This window comes from Lytechinus variegatus, chromosome 10 (genome assembly GCF_018143015.1).
Source record: "Lytechinus variegatus isolate NC3 chromosome 10, Lvar_3.0, whole genome shotgun sequence".
NCBI lineage: Eukaryota > Metazoa > Echinodermata > Echinoidea > Temnopleuroida > Toxopneustidae > Lytechinus > Lytechinus variegatus.
Genome location: NC_054749.1, coordinates 9,314,782 through 9,332,221, shown reverse-complemented (window position 1 = coordinate 9,332,221; position 17,440 = coordinate 9,314,782). Strand labels below are relative to the sequence as shown.

Genomic DNA, 17,440 nt, shown 5'->3' with positions numbered 1-17,440 from the left:
TAGAATGCTGTTATGATGAATAGTATGATGATGATGATAATTAATTGATTGATGATGATAATGATGATGATGATGATAATGATGATGATGGATGATGATGATAATGATGGATGATGATGATGATGATGACGATGAAAATGATGAATAAGGATAATAACTATATGGATAAATAGAAGCAGACAAAATCAAAATGTTCAGCCCCGGTGTTCAGCACACGGGCAGGTAATTACACATCGAAATGACTTTAAAAGTGATATATCTACTTATTGCATACTAGTCTGATCTTTGTACAGATCGATCAGCGGTACACAGATCAGTAATGCTAGCATGCAATAATGGTCTCTTTAATTTTATTTCATCATGGCGAAAATGAACTGATATAGGTCGAGGCAAAACTGGGGGGGAAGAAAACGGGTAAAAAAAAAAGAAAAAAAATATGTTTTTATAAAGCACTCACTACAAGCTGTGTTTTCAGAGTTGTCACCTCCATTACATGTAAATCTTCATGAATATCCTGATATGAATATTGCGTAGCCTTTGGAGACAAATTTTATTGAAGTGAATTGAAGTTGAACTGATTTTTCAGATCCTGTTAGTAAATTTCATTGTCAACATTGCGTCCCTTATTTTTTTTTTCTCAGGCTACTTGAGGCCACTGTATGTAATAATTTTTTTCGGAGACCTGAAACGGAATTGTTTTGGACGTCTGCAAATATATAGTTTGACCGTAATTTGTACTTTACTGACGAATTTGGAGGTAAGTGCTTTCTTTTCTTTTAGTTGATGATGTGGTACATCGATTCTTAATGAGGAAATTAGGGGAATATTAGCCGTGAACTGAATGAATCTTCTTGCGATCGCAAGTTCGTATGACACTGACACTGCGTCCGCAGTGCAGTGATGCAGGCATGCGGCGACAATCAGTGCCTCTGCTTTGGCCCAGCGGTGGCCGTGGACGGACTCTGAACTGAAGGCTGATGTGTGCGACTGTGTTTGACTGAGTCTGACGTCTGAGAGAGTGCTGAGGCTGAGCTCGGGGTTGAGCCTGAGGTCTTACACTGAGGCTGAGGAAGTAGAACTTCACATCTTCAGCAGATGCAATATTCTGAAAATTATCTTAAGACTTAAGACAAATACGGTATTCAGAGTTGCAATAAAATCTGTAATCTGAAAATTGTTTTACTTTTGAAATACAGGTGCAGGTTATGCCTAAAAAAACACGAGCTAAACTATGTACCTCGAGCGAACTTCGCTCAAAAAAGTAAGGTAGGCCTAAACTAGCCTGGAGGCGTCTGGGGAGTAAAAGTCATCTAGGCCTAGGCTACAGTAGAGTAACTCTACGGCCGGAGGGTTACTCCCCACTGAAGCGCAAGGGTAAACGCCTTACGTTAATAATTAGACAGGAATAACCGTCGTTTCTGGGGATTTATTCAACAATTTCTGACATTTTACTGTAAATTCAGGGCTCCACACTAACCCATTTTTTCTACTGGTCCAACCTATTCATGTCGGACCAGTAGATACCCAGTTTTTCAAATTTTTTCTGGTCCGAACCTAAAATCTACTGGTCCCCAAAAATAAAGAAAACATTAAGAAAAGGCGCAAGTTTATTTTTCTAGCCTTTCGTTACCCCCCCCCCAAAAAAAAAATGAAGGAAATGAAGGACAAAAAGAAAGAAAGACCGAAACGAAGAAAGACAGAAACAAAGAAAGAAAGAAGGAAAGGAAAGGAAAGGAAGGAAGGAATGAAGGAAGGAAAAGAAAGAATAAAAGAAAGGAAGGAAGAAAAAAAGGTAAGAAAAGGATAGATGTGAAGGAAGAAAAAAGAAAGAACTAAAGAAGGAAAGGAAGGAATAAAGAAGGAACAAATATAAGAAAGAAAGAAAGAAAGAAAAGAAAGAAATGAAGGAAGGAAATGAAGCAAGCAATAAAGAAAGAAAGAACAAATCCAGAAAGTAGTAAAGGAAAGAAAGAAAAAGAAAGGGTAACAGGAGAGATGGAAAGACAGACAAAAGAAAGAAAGGAAGGATTGAAAGAAGGAATTAAGGAAGAAATGAAGGAAAGGTAAAATGATAGATAGAAGGAAGGAAATAAATGAAGGAAGGGAAGGAAAGAAGCAAGCAATTATAAAAAAAAGAAAAGGTAAAAGAATAGATGAAAGGAAGAAAAAAAAAGACCGAGAGACAAAGAAAGGAAGGAATGAAAGAATAAAGGAAGCAAGCAGTCAAAAAAAAGAAAGGAAGGTAAAAGGATGTAATTAACAAAGGGAAAAAGGAAAGAACAAGACAGATAGAAGAAAGGAAGGAATGAATGTAATAAAGAAAGAGCTGGGAAGAGAAATAAAAAAAGAAAGGGTAAATAAATGATGGATGGAAGAAAGAAACAAAGAATGAAGAAAGGGGTAAAAAGAAGGAAGGAAAGAAGGAAGGAAAGAAAGGAAGAAGAGAAGAGATGAATATAGGATGGATGGACTCAAAAACTAAAGAAAGAAAATATCAGAAAGAAAGAAAGAGAGAGAGAGAAAAAGGAAATAGAGAAAATATTTTATAAAAGGATAGAAAGAAAAAATGAATTAAAGAAACAAGGGAAAATTAAAAAAAAACAGTAACAAAAAAAATCGAGGGAAGAAACAAAGAAAGATGAAGAAGGAAAGAAAGATAGGAAGAAAGCTAAAACTATAAGAAATTTATCAGTTTCTTTTTGGCTCAATTAAAATAGCTACGAAAGAAAGTCAGATACCAAGTGTATCAACACACACATAAATGCATATGTGGGGCTATTATGTATTCAGACGATATCACCCGAAACCCGATCTGTTTGAACCAAAACAGAAGTGAAAATTTCTCCTTTTACTGCTTACGAATGACAGAGTTGCTCCAATTTTTAGGAAATATGGACATTATAAGAGCCTTTCATGAGTATGAACCTTGAATTTTGACAGTTCTGTGAGAGATTTCTGCCAGAGTTTAGCCAGGCTTCGTTCGTGCGGCCAGTGGAGAATTTACCATGTGAGCTGTGTGGCTGACTACATGTACACAGCTGTATGCATGCTGTATAGTACTCTAGTAACACGTGCGATTCATTCTGTGTGTATTCTGTGTGTGAATGGCTGAATTTAACGGGGGGAATGGTTTGCTGTGAATTTGACCATTTCTGGAAAAGTTATTGGCCCAACAATGGTTTTTATTACTGGTCATGTCGGACCCTTAAATCTTGCTATTTTTGGAAAAATTACTGGCCCGACAATGATATTTTTTACTGGTCATGTCGGACCAGTAAATCTTCCAATTTCCGAAAATCTACTGGCCCGACAGCGATTTTTACCGGTCTGGGACCGTCGGACCGCCGCTAGTGTCGAGCCCTGCTGTAATCCCCATTCACTGACGGTAAAGTGTCCGTGTGGGCTCGCATTTGTTATCAAACCCGCACTTTTGTCAATCCATAGTCCAAAGTTTGGTGTAATTTTACACATAGAATTTACACTCTAAGGATTTATAAACTACAAACTAAGAATACATGATTATTCACCATGAAAATACTTTAAACGATATAGATGAAAATGCATGAAAATCATACTTTACCCACTTATTCAATGAACAAGGTTATGATATAACCTTGTTCTCAGTAATATCTCCATGTGTGGCAAAATAAGGATGGCAATGTTTGGCTTATTTTCTCTTTTTCTTTGGGACAAATGCTTGATTTTTTTACACTGACGGTTTCCATTACATCTATTCGTCATACAACTTGGCCCTTAAATAAATTTGATTCTTTGAATTATTTTTTTCTTAATTAAAAATAGAGATAAAAAATGAAAATTTTCTTGCCATATTATTTTCCACCAATAGAGGGCGTACACAAAAATATTCTAAAAATTCAAGTTTTTGAGCGCTCTAGTGAATACAAAAATGATTCCCAAGTTACTAATGAAAAATAAATTGCAACTGTATGGAAATTAGTAATTTTGGTCACAAAAGTGAAATTTTAAACAATTTTAGAGTGTGTGCTCTGTACAGCATTGGCATGCCATAGTCCAACCTGTACTCCCCACAGGCAGGGTGGTTGCAGTGAACAAGTGACTTTACCGATGTTTAGTTGGGTAGGCCGCAGAAAAACGATCAAAATGGCAGCCAAACTATGAAATATTTACAAACGAACAGAGAGAGCGTCAACAATTTACGAATGTGATAGCGATATTGCATTCCACCAGCACACCTACAAGGCATACAATACACTACACAAAGACAAACGATACTAGTTATAATCGTGATATATCGAGACATTTATAAAGTTAATAACGATAATAACGTCATTCAAGATGGCAACTTGTAAGAAAAACTGTCGGGTCAGGTGAAAATGTCAGACTTAGATGACAGATTTCTCAATCATCCAGTGGATATTTTTCAACTCTGGTCCAAGGTATACAATTACTTAAGTTATATTTTTCCCTGATAATGGAAACCATGAAACTGTAAATTTCGCTCAAAAACAGTTTTAAATCGTGATCTATAAAATGCTAGTTCACTATACCGTTGTCTGTAGCCACGGGCCCCCAAGCTCTTCAGTCTATGTATGGTGAGTGGAGCCAACGTAGTTCAGCGGAACAACCAAAATACAGAGACTGAAGCTTTTGGTCTAGTTAATAATGTGCTCTTTTTCTTTTTTTTTTTACAGAAGACATGCATCTATTGGTTGACCTCAGCACACAAAAACTTTAATGATTAGTTGATAAAGTGTTTGGCATGTCAGAGATAGAATAGACATATATTTTCCAAGAAATTATGACTGAATGTTTTGTAGCACAGCTCACAAGCACAAAGGTGCAAGGGTAACAGAAGATCCACTTCAATTGGTTGCCCTAACCACACAAAACCTTTAAAGGTATTTAATGTAGTTTCAGTAAAGACTGATTTCACGAAAAAGTCTGTAAAACCAGGCTTAATTGTCATTATATCATCAAGGATCTAGATCTGACCCAAATCCGTGCTTATTTGCTAATTTCTCAGCAATTACACAATTTCTTCCAGAATCCTTTGGCACATATTTTTTATTTTATATACAGACAGACACTTTGGTGGTCATTTCATTGGATTCTGTACGAACTCATTTTGAAATCGTTACCACAACTGGCATTTATGGCACTGTAAGCACAGGATTCGGGTCAAGCGTCAGGCACGACATTCAAAGCAATAATAATACACTGTCCCACGTGAATTTTTCTGTGTTGGTGATCTTCAGTGTGAATATTTTTCAGCGTAAATTTCAAGATTTCACAAAGATCAGTTTATGTGACTGTACCAGATCTACATGTACATGTAGATCCTCGATGATATACTGACAATTAAGCCTGGTTTTATAGACTTTCTCATGAAATCAGTGTTTACTGCAACTACTGGCATTTCTCTTTAAAAGTCTAGAAAATAAATTATTTTTTTATATTAATTTTCTTATGTACATGTAGAGAAACTAATCTTTCTAAACAGGAAAATTAGTCCTGAGCTATTGTTACTTCGTAATTGGTGGTAATTGTGGTATGAAATGAGTAGTGAATTGATAGTGTTCTTACTATTTAAGTGTGTTTATATTATAAGACTACACTGCTGTAAATGATGCATGGTGGGTTAGGAACCTGGCCAGATATGAGTAGTTTGAGGACTTTAGGTGGCTCCTGGTTTATGCTCTTCTGTGGTATTGGTTACATTTCATAAGGAGGTAACAACTCTTCCAATTGAGCCACATTTGCACATTTCTCATATTCCTACATGTAGGATGTTATTTTCATCAGTTCTACAGTGTATGTACATGTAAATGAATAAGAATACGTCAGGAGCAAAGCAAGATATTTAATTTTCTTAAGTGTAAAGCTAATTTTGTAGTAGATTTTGACAGTATTAAAACTGATCTTTCCCTTTCCTTTTCCCTTTTTTCTTTTTCTTTTTTTCTTGGTGTTAGAACATTATTTATATAATATTTCATTTAATTTTTTTTTTTGGGGGTGGGGCATGCCCCTATGTACATGTATCTGCCAGTGAATTGAACATATTTTTGTGGATTTTTACATGTACATGTACCTTGAACCGAGCCCCTGAAATATACTGCATTCCCTGAAAAATAAGGAACGTGCTTGCAACCTGTTAATGAACATTTGAGGGGGGGGGGCTGAAATGGAAATGACTATTTTCTGCCATGGGGGAGGGAGGGTCACATTTGTAATACTCTGTGTTTTGCATGTGGAACATTCGATCGGAAAGGGGATTTTTTGTGGTACATGTATATCGTGTGGCTCATTTGGCAAATATATGGCAATAATCATTTCAGCAAAGCCTGGTGTCCTAATATTTCATTACATGTCTTTTCATTTATTTTCATATATCTCATTGATATAAAGCAGCAACAGTAATGCATAACTATGTATTAAATTATAAACAACTGAAAAGTATGCAATAACATAATACAATCAGTCAAGTTATAGGGTAAAAGCTTAATTTAATTCAAAGAATTAGGATGGGACCTACATTAAAGCATGCTTGCAAGAACTGCAGGCCCCGGTGAGATAAGTTTTAATTAATTGTGGAAGACGGATACATTATGACCTGAAATATACAGATTATATTAAAAAAAAACGAAAGAAAAATCTTTTAAAAGGTAATTCAAATTAATATGCGTTTAAAAGAAATATGCATGGATGTACATGGAAATCCATATACATGTACATGAATTAATATCTGATGTTACTGTCGCAGTAAGGCCTGCACAATATGCATAACATTGTTAAAAAAGCAAATTAATAGTATATTGCTCAGCTGGTAAACTGTAACAGAAATAAATTTTAAACCCAGAGAAATAGAAAAAGAAACTCAATGTGACTAAATCGTGGAGATCAAGATAACAAAGAAAAAACAGTCTGTTATTAGCATTTAAAATAAAAATGGACATGTAAGTGTGACCAAAGGAACACCAATTGACAGTATAATTTTAGACTCCAGAGTCTATGTAATATTGTTTATATAAGCTTGGTAAAGAAATCATTTGCATTGCAACAAATCTAGAAAAGTTTTGAGAAGCCTACAATTTAGTTTTGGTAAATCCCCAAAGTGCATGTCAGTCACTTTAATGCATTCAATGACTAAGTACATTTTTTGATATTGTACTGTTTGCTGATACCCGAGTATAGTTCACTGACCCTTTTATACCAAAGACTTTAAAGGGAAAGTTCACCCTATTTTTTTGTTGTAAGAATAGAAGAAAAAAATATTGTTGAAGGTTGAGAAAAATCTGTCTATGAATAAAAAAGCTAGTAGAATTTTAATTACCGTATTTGATTTGTGATGTCATATGCATGCAGCTTCCCTACAAAAAATCAATGAAAAGTAATTTTCCTCAGAAAATTGAAAAATGATTTTTATTTTACCTTCAGTGTATATCAATACACACATGATTTCACACCCGCTCCTAAAAATAAAATAAAATAAGTCATCACAAACCATTAACAATGAATTAATTTAGGCAATTTTTTTACATAACATATGGGGCAGCTGCTCGTTTATGACATCACAAATAAAAAAAACTGAAATTCTAATAACTTTCTTAATCTTTAATGGATTTTCTTCAAACCATCACAAATATTTTTCAATTATTTTTCTGCTATTTTCACAACAAAGTTTTTGTCAGGGTGAACTTCTCCTTTAAACATGAATTACTATTCAAAGAGTACTAGAGACCCTCCTCACATTATATGTCAAAACTAAGCTATTCAGTGTTAAAAAACGGCACTTTTTATTTCAAAAAGGGCACTATCTTAAAAAAAACAAGACCAATGTACAGTAGTGTAATAAGCCAACAATTTTGATGGGGCTAGATATGTCATATCATGTACAATAATGTCATATTTTGCCCTTCTCTCTTTCCTTTTCTCTTTTTTTTTCTTGGTCTTGAAAAATTTGGGTGGCAGGGGGGCTAGAGCCCCCCATCTATTCACCACTGCTTATCTACCCTGCTCACATTATTCTTACAAGTATTATCTAAAAATGAGAAAACAGAACACTTTTGTAAGGGGCACTTTCCTTGAGTAAATAGGGGCACTGCCAGTGATACGAGAAAGGGCACCTACAATTGTACAAGAAGGCAAAAGAGCACTTGCTAATGGCATAAAACGGGTCCTTCTTACATGTTTTTAGGTATGAAAGGGTCACATATCACGTTTGTGAGGGCACTTTTCTTGGGTAAAAGGGGGCACTGATTCAAGAAAAGCACTTTAATACAAGAAGGCAAGGGGGCACTTGCTCACACATAAAATGGGTCCTTCTCAGGTGAAAGGGGCACAAAACACGTTTGAGAGGGGGCATTTTTTAATAAAAAATTGGGACTTTTAGAGAAAGGGCACTTGGTAACATCTAAAAGGGCACAGTACACATTTGTGAAGGGGCAATTTTCTTGTGTAAAAACAACACTCTCCCCAATTGTGTCATGATTTGTGGATCGTTCATAAAGCTGTTTGGAAGTTAAGAGCGAATTTAAGAACAACTGGTGAACCATTCTTACCCGCTAAACCATCACCAATTAAAGGGGAATCCAGCCCTGGTCATAATATGCAGTGATTGAAGGAGAAAAATAAATAAAACAGAATGGCGCAAGTTTGAAAGAAATCGGATAAGCAATAAGAAAGTTATGGCTGTTTTAGAATTGAAATCTCTTAGACCCTGTAGATTTCAAATTGGCAACTAGGTAAGTAAATCATGACAAGAGGCAAGGGCAAATTTCCCATAGGCCATGTACTTTATTATCAGGGATTTGTGGTTTTCTCTTAAGTACCTATTCCCCTGGGGCTTTAATTAATCTAAATATAGCCTAGGTAGTATAGTGTTATATGTCCTCATGAAAGAAAAATATAATTTGAAGTAAAACTTTGATAAAAATGTAATTTTAATCATTTTATGTATTGGAGTATATGGAAGAGTAGTCCTTGCCTTACATCACTTTGACATCACATTTGTTGCCAATTTGACATCTCCATAGGTATAGTGATTACCAATATTCACAACTTTTACGAATTCATAACTTTTTTATTGTTTGTCCGATATTGTTCAAACTTTCACCTATCAACTTATCTGATTTTCCTTTTTCCTCTAAAAGCAAGTTTCTATTTGGGTTGGATTCCCCTTTAATATACCATTTACCACAAGAAAGGATCACCAGTCATTCTAAAAGTAGCTATCAACGAACAGCTTTTTGAAACACCCACCAGGTTTGCAATGTACAGAGCTACATGTACATGTGTGAAATATGTCATTATCAGTAAAACTGAAAAGAGGAAGCATGTAAACTTGTCATATTACAAGACAAGTATTACATGTATCTGTACATATGTACAGTACACAGAGTACATGGAGCTAATGAAAATGATAAACATTGACCAAGCTTATTAGTTCAGTCAGAAGCAATGCATGTGAACTGTGATACCAAGCTAATTACATGCATGCATGCTTCCTTCTCAACTGGTTGCCATGGTAGCCATATTATCATGTACATGTAAGCCTCCTGGGATTCAATTGAAGACAAGTTTTTGTGATATTTAAAAAAATCTCAATGTAGTTGGATTAAAATAGCTTCACCGTATGAACAATATGGTACATTAAATGTAAATGTAGGCTACTTGTAAGGGGGAGATTCCAAAATCCAAATAATCATCTCTTTGTAATGCATAGCAGTAGAAACATGAATAGATGCACATTTACTAGGTCGACAGTTTATCCAATAGGAATATGAGAACTAATCAATCTTATTTGTATATTAATGAGCATTGAACATTGTCAATGGGCCTTATTTTCCCCATCAAAATCGGGCAAAAGAGGCCCCTTGATTAATAAATATTTTGTGTTGCTATATATTCGGTTACACTTCGTAATTCCGAAGGTTCTTTATTCAGAAGGTTCGTAATTCCGAAACACATAAATTGCCTATACCTCGATGTTCGTTAATCCGGAAACGTAAAAGGGTTCGTAATTCCGAACATTTGTGGCGTAATTCCGAAGGTTCGATAATCCGAAAACGAAATAAGGTTCGTTGTTCAGAAGGTTCGTTAATTTGAAAACGAAATAAGGTTCGTTGTTCCGAAGGTTCATTAGTTCGAAAACAAAATAAGGTTAGTTAATCATTTAGTTTTTGGACTAACGAACCTTTGGTATTACGAACCTAATTTCTTTTTCGGATTAACGAACCTTCGGAATTACGAACCTCACTTCGTTTTCGAACTAATGAACCTTCGGAATTACGAACCTTTGGAAATACTAACATTCGGAATAACGAACCTTCGAAATATCTGAACCTTCGGAATAACGAAGCTACGGAATTACGAATGTATGCGATATATTCAAGGTAAAAATAGTTCAGTTGGTTTGATACAATCAATGAACATTTGGGGGAGAGTGCGGGTAAATAAGGCCACCTTTTTCATAATTCTAATCAAATCTTTACTTTGCATAGCAGTAGAAACATGATTAGATGTCTAAGGTACACAATAGACCTACATTATTTAATAGAATTATGAGATCTAATCAGTCTCATTTGCATATAAATGAACATTAGATATTGTCAGAGGCCTTACAGTTTTGTATTTGCCCCATCAAAATGGGGGCAAATAAGGCCCCTTGATTAAAAAGTATTTTGTGATGCTACATGTACATGTATATATTAAAATTAATAGTTAATTGGTATGTTGTTGAAACAATCACTGAACATTTACTAGCATTTGACAATAACAGGATTGATAGTTTATTATTTTTCCAAAAGCTCCCATTTAAGGATTTATTTCAATATCAATCCCATCCAATATTATGGGAAAAAAATGATTTTCGGATTGTGTTTTCAACTGTTATACTCATGTTGTCATGTTTCTACACGTTCAATTGGAAATGGACACTCAAAAACATTTGTAAGCAAGTGTGGAGATGCCTACATGTACACTACATTTTACTGTTTTAAGAGATGTATTTACATGTGTGCAGTGTTAATTATGTTTTAATCCAGGGGGGGGGGGGGGCTCATTTGCCCCATCAGGCATGTTAAGTTCATAGGCTTTCAGTCAGAAAAAAGGAGAGAAAGTGGTGAATTTTACTACAGTACTGGCATGTACCATAATGCCTAACAAAAGTAAACTGAGATAAGATTTCATACATGTAAACATTACAGGGTGGGTACAGTACTTGCCTCTCTAAAGTGGCGATGCTTCTTTCAAGATTTTGATTTTGAGGGGCTGAGTACTAGGTTTGTGCTCCTCCCGGTCATACAGTATGCATTGGGCTGAACGTCTGTGCTCAAAACTTGTGCTAAAGAACTGCCTCAAAATGCTTAAATACCACACAAACACCGACCCATTTTCACTGGTATGTATACTTGAGCAGTACATGTAGACTAAGAGGCTGTTCTCACTACGTTCCTAAAACTAAATACTGGAAACTAGTTTAACGCGTAGTGAGAACGGTCAAAGTGGTCTTGGAAGCAATCTTCCAAACCAGTTTGGAAAACCATCTCGCGATGTAGTTTTCAAGATCGCTTTGCCTCGTTAAACTGGTTTTAGCGTAAGTGAGGACACAACCGTTCTTCGGGAAGCGATCTTCGCAAAACAGGTGTAGAATGCTAATGCTGCGGTTTCAAATTTCGCGCGAAACGTCTCACCCCACTGAGAGCATTTCCATAGCAACAAGAGCGCTTTACGTGAAGTGATTTTGAAAACCACTTTTGTGTGATCAAGTGAGAATGCTAGCAAAGCGATATTCCAAAGTGGTTTCCTGAATCGGTTTCCAGTAAACTAGTTTTAGAAAGCGTAATGAGAACGGCCTCTAAAAACTAACTGCTGTAGGGGCCTTGTTTACCCCGGAGCCTCAGCCTGTTCTTCCTTGTGTGTTTAAGAGACAAACTTGTGGCAAGTAAATAATCAGATTGTTAAACATCCTTCCCCGTTTCAGACAGCTCCCCAATCAATCTCTACCATAAAGTCTGGATCAGGTTTTTCTTTTTAATCTCTTTGTTGTTTTTATGGGAGGAAATGAGCTAATACCAATTCATCCAATTGCCAACTTGTCTAAAAATGTAATTTGTACTGTCACTAGTATATTAAGATGTACTCTTAAATGGGGCACATGTGAACAAAATGATTAACACAGTGCGCCAAAGCCATGGGCTGATTTGACTTTCAAATTTTATTTTGAAAGGCAATCAAGGCCATGGCCTTGGGTTAATTTGAGCCCCCCCCCCCCATAACGTTATAACGTTAAGCCTACTTGTATGACATCAAAGATCTTGGTCACATTGCAAGTGGTAAGTAGCTAGGATCTCCATAGCATTTCTAGTAATGTTGACATTCAAATGAATAAATTTCCTATTGTTCATCCAATTGTTCTTTAAACTTTCTTTGATCTTATTCTTTTATTTATCCGTATGCTTACAATCTAACTTGTTCTGGAAGGGTTTCATTCTCATTTAATGTTCAGGTGCACACAGCTCATGTACTGTTGAGCTACAGTACATGTGCATGATGTAGCAGAAATTTAGAAAAGATCCACTCCCCATACGGGTCCCATTTAACACAAAAGGTTTGCAATTAATCGTATGCATGATTTTATGATTGATTGTACATTGTAGTCAATGCAATCAATCATAGAGAAATGCTCTACGATCATTGCTAAGCTTTGTGTTACAGGTCCATGGTCTGTGATTGTAAATCATTGCCAGATTGGAATTCATGGCTTGTTTTCATCTCCTGTTTATCCACTTCTAATAATATCATGATGATAGATGTCATACCAATATATAATGAACCTTCATGATTTGATCACCATTGGAATGGAGTGCTGTTGACAGATTTGTGTAGGCCTGGCTTGTAATGTACATGCTGTCATGTAGGAAGCAATTATACTTCTTGTGAGAACTACATACCAGGGGCCGTGGAAGCGGGGCTTCAGCCTTCCCCCCCCTTTTTTCAAAACCGTGTACAAAAACGTAAGATTGACCAAATGATTGTGATTGTTTGCATGGTCAGCCCCCCTACCACTTTAAAAACCGTTCTGCAGCCCCTACATACATGTACATGTATACCAACCTTCTGAACGATCATTACTCATTAGGCAAAGAAGAATTAATGAAATAAGAAGAATGTTTAATAGTTATATTGCTGTTATTTTTTCTCATTTATGAACTGATCCAAGATATCAACCAGCATGAGGGTATTAAATCTAATGAAAGTCACTATTTTCAGGTCATTACAGCCTCAGAAATGTCCTGGTAACGTGTGCAAGTTCTTCGAATTGCCCAATATACAGATCTCTAAAGGCTGTGCCGTGTTCTATATAAATTGGCCATATATATATTTACACAGACGGTAGTTATTTTCCTGTGCTTAAAATTTTATGATCCCTCACACCTCCTTCTAGAGCTTGTCTGTCTTGATCCCCCTCTGTACATGTTGTAATGTACATCTCACATTAGTTACACATCACATTCTTTTATCTTGTTGCATGAGCTTTCACTTCCTAAATCTAAGCATGCATTACCTTAATTACAAGTAGAACATCCTAATACAATGTACATATGTGCATTCAGAGCCATATGTTGTACTTTCTGGATGTGGTGTACATGTACAGTGTAGGCCTATCTATAAAACCTTGTATGGAATCTGTCCCCGAAGCTGTCTACATTTCTACTTTTGTTTTTCACAGACTCGTAGATGAGCAGATGAAGCAATAACGATGACCGATGCGGGAAGGAAAGCTCTGGAATCTGAGATTCTTTTTTACATCACAGCTGCCTTGGTCACCTTTTTGGCTTTCATAATATCTTTCAAGTGGGTGTACAGGAAGACTGCCAGGAAGAATGTGTGTCCAGTCCATCCAGATGGAGATAAAAGAAAGGTTAGGATTTGTACAGTATGTCTTCTCCATGTAGTAGCACCCCAAAAGATGATTTGGGGCCAGTTTAGGTCAAATGTTTTATTGAAATATCCACATATTGCAGCCAGTTTGGCTGAATTGCATTGGATTTACAATGATGAAATGATATAGCAAATCCTTTTTGAGGAACTATCTTTTTGGGGTGTTTTTAATTTGTATGTACAATACCAGTCAGCTATCTTTAACTCACTATTACCTGTAAAAACCAGAGAACAATAGATTCGGTGGACCCCAAATATTTTCTGTTTTTTTACAGCTAATAGCGAGTTAAAGATAGCTGACTGGTATTGTACAAATTACATATTTGTCACATTTTTTTTGGCCAGGCTTCAAATTATCGTTTATAAAAATTGAAATGTAATTTGAATAATTATGGTTTACATTGATTTCTTTCAAATGATTTTTTACTTCAAACCATCATAACTTTTAATAAAATGTTAGTTATTTTATCATTACACATAGGTAGTATAAACCATTCACATTTAGGTTACTTTTCTAAAACATGTATGATAGAAGGACTTAATCACACATGTAGGTATCAAAATACATGGATTTTAAATCTTCCCAGCATCATGTTTACTGAAAGAAAATATACGGAACATTTCTAGCTCTGTCTAACATTTGACCTTGGCATATCTAATAATACATTGACATTCGTGTATAGTTATCCTACAGTGAACTTTTCAATTATCTCCTTTTGTTCTCAGTCAATAACAGAAGATAAATCATTGCAAGCATCGTCAGGAGGAGACGGGGAATCGACGAAAGAATCAATCGCTGACGATGATGAAGATGACATCAAAGACCTCCTCATCAACCACGATGACATCAAACCATTAGATTCTGAACAGACCAACGAAAAGGAGCATGATGGGGAAGGTGATGATATTGAGTCCAAGACGCAACATCTAGCGGGGCCTCAGAAAACAAAGAAATTGGTTGAAGAGGTCTCCAAGATGATGTCAGATGAACAGAAGGAGGAAGAAAGAAGGTCTGTTTCTTATGATGATAGTAATGGTATATTCACCCAGGTTAGCCACTTCAATTCTGAAAACTGTTCTCCCAGTGGGCCCTGCTATTATTTTTACCCCAGATTTAGCTCGGTTTCTTATACAATGTAGGCGCTCAAGCATTCACCTGGGTTGAGTGCAGTACAATGTGGGTAAATTTCTTGCTGAAGGAAAACACTTGCTCTCTAATAATGATTCTAATAATAGTTACATTTATAGCACATAGTACTGAGGGGCTCGAATTTGATCTCTTTTGCGCAGCACACACTATGTGATCCGATACAATGCAATTTTTAATAAATTGCACTTTGCATTAAATATGAAAGTTCCCCAAAACTGAAATTATTTTATTTGAAGTTCAAAAAAAAATGTTAGGACTAATAAAATCATAATTCGCTTTTTCAGCAAGCTCTGTGGTCAGAGTAAAGTTCAAAGTGGCTTCAAGTTGCAGCCAATGATGCCGTCATTACGATTTGGAATTGGATTTGATTTATTACTACAGGGAGACTCGAACTAGACTGAATTTCAATTTTAGAAGTCCTACCACTATTCTGAACTCTGATAGCTAAGATTTTATTGGTTAGAATATTTATATCAAATGTTTTACGATATCTTTGAATCTCAGATCCCATCAAATCGCATAGTGTGCAGTGGGCTTTTAATAGTTGCATTTAAACACAAGTCTCTAGAATGGGCTCGTGAAGCTTGGATGTTTTTGCAGTATTGGTTGTTCTATTTAGAAGATGTTTGACTCCTCATTCCAACGTTTCTCATTTCAGGATTCAATCAGAACAACTAGAGGCAATCTTCAAGCTGGTGCAGAACCAACAAGACACATTTGGGATTGGATCATTAGAGGATATTGAGGATCAATTCAAACTTTATGCATAGCACATACATGTACCTACCTTATCAACAGAGCTGCTACTGGTGAACAGCCTGCATAGCACATGCCACATCATTCTACTGGGTTGTTGTCAGAAAAAGTTTTCTTACCAATCATTAACATATAAAGAAGTTGTGAGTTTTCATGTATGTTGTAAGTACTTATACTCTAAATATGAAGCAATAGAAACGGATCAATTGAACTGGTTTACTTGCATGGTCTGGTAGTAGGTTTGTTTTACAAGATTCCAATAAGGTAAAAAAACTAACAAACTTTGTGTGCTGTAACCTGATGGACCCTACTAAGCATGCCAATTCAAATTTACCCCTCCCCCCAAAAAAAAATAAATGAATAAATAAATAAGTAAGAAAATAAAAAACTAAATTAATAAATATGCAGCCAACCTTGATTTTTGTGAATGATTTCTGCCTATCTTGTCTTTTTTTTTAAAGTTTAGAATTGAAGAATGACATGGTAGAGCAGTGGACACTCATGGCTGATTGATTGATCGATGCATTCGCATGGCTCTATGTATGCGAAAGATGTGGCTATCTTGTAATAACAGTTTGTCTTTGTTAGCTGATTCTAACATCCTCAAAACGATTTCTGTGTAATTGAAGCAATTTTCTTTTGAAGGAGCTGGCTGCTTAAAGAGATTTATTTCATGAAAAATAGGGAAAATAAAGTTCCAGCTCTTTCAAGCCAGTTAGCTTCACATGATTCAGTTTGATATGTTTGCATAGGAATTTCTTGCCAACACAAGTTCGTTGCAACAGACCCAAGACCTGAAAGAAGACTCAAGAAATAGCATGAATTTACAGACAATTGTACTTGTCATAAGTAGGATGACTAAAAAATATTTATGGTGGTAGTATATTGCCTCTCATTATTATGGTCATATTATGCCATAAGGTACACCAACCCAAAATCATTGCACATTAAAGAATGAAGGTTTCAATTGAACCAATACTGAATAGCACAGTTACCCCGGGTTTCGTATGATGTGTATTGAGGAACCCATGCCTGTTTTGAAGATGGTGGAAGATGGGTGTATGATTTTTGTTTATTGTTGAGTTTTGTGTGAAGTTAGTTCTTGTGTCACTGACATGTGTAATGTATGTACTCTATACATCACCACTGATCATTCAATATCAAAGTGATATTTATACTGTGGATTTACCATGTATCTTTCATGACCCTGCCCTGGGACCTGTTTCATTCAGACTTGTTAGGATAACAAATGCGCTATCAGCCAATCAAATGAGATGATTTCAGTAGTTTTGAACTGTTATTATTGCAAATTTGTTATGATAACAAGTGCTTGTGAAATGGGCCCCTGTCCTTGTCCATGCCTTTCCTACATGTATGTGATCTATCAATGTGAATGATTGATGTGTGATGCATGGATACAATAGCAGCAATATTAATAGTTCATTCTCTGAAGGCAAAAAGAAAAAGAAAGAGAAAAATCATTTGCTGGGTTAGATTTTTAGATTTGTATGATTGATAGACATACATGTACACTGTTCTGTAACCTATAGTTATTAATCTGTTAAATTGAAGGAACCTACTCAGTTAATGGATGTAAAAATTTGTGTACCC

General features: G+C 35.7%; 1 protein-coding gene across 1 annotated transcript; it reads left to right on the top strand.

Annotated features, from left to right (window-relative positions):
* The first annotated feature begins 651 nt into the window (after window positions 1-651).
* LOC121422426 (matrix-remodeling-associated protein 7-like) lies at window positions 652-17,440 on the top strand. The gene is made up of 4 exons (XM_041617460.1): window positions 652-757; window positions 13,712-13,903; window positions 14,650-14,933; window positions 15,732-17,440. The coding sequence occupies exons 2-4, from the start codon at window positions 13,742-13,744 to the stop codon at window positions 15,841-15,843; spliced, it is 558 nt and encodes a 185-aa protein (XP_041473394.1). The 5' UTR covers window positions 652-757; window positions 13,712-13,741; the 3' UTR covers window positions 15,844-17,440.

Bases quoted from the DNA above. Each gene is read 5' to 3' on its own strand.
- LOC121422426 (XM_041617460.1), top strand. From the start codon at position 13,742: ATGACCGATGCGGGAAGGAAAGCTCTGGAATCTGAGATTCTTTTTTAC. The intron at 13,904-14,649 runs GTTAGGATTTGT...TTTTGTTCTCAG, and splicing joins CAGATGGAGATAAAAGAAAG to TCAATAACAGAAGATAAATC. The intron at 14,934-15,731 runs GTCTGTTTCTTA...TTCTCATTTCAG, and splicing joins CAGAAGGAGGAAGAAAGAAG to GATTCAATCAGAACAACTAG.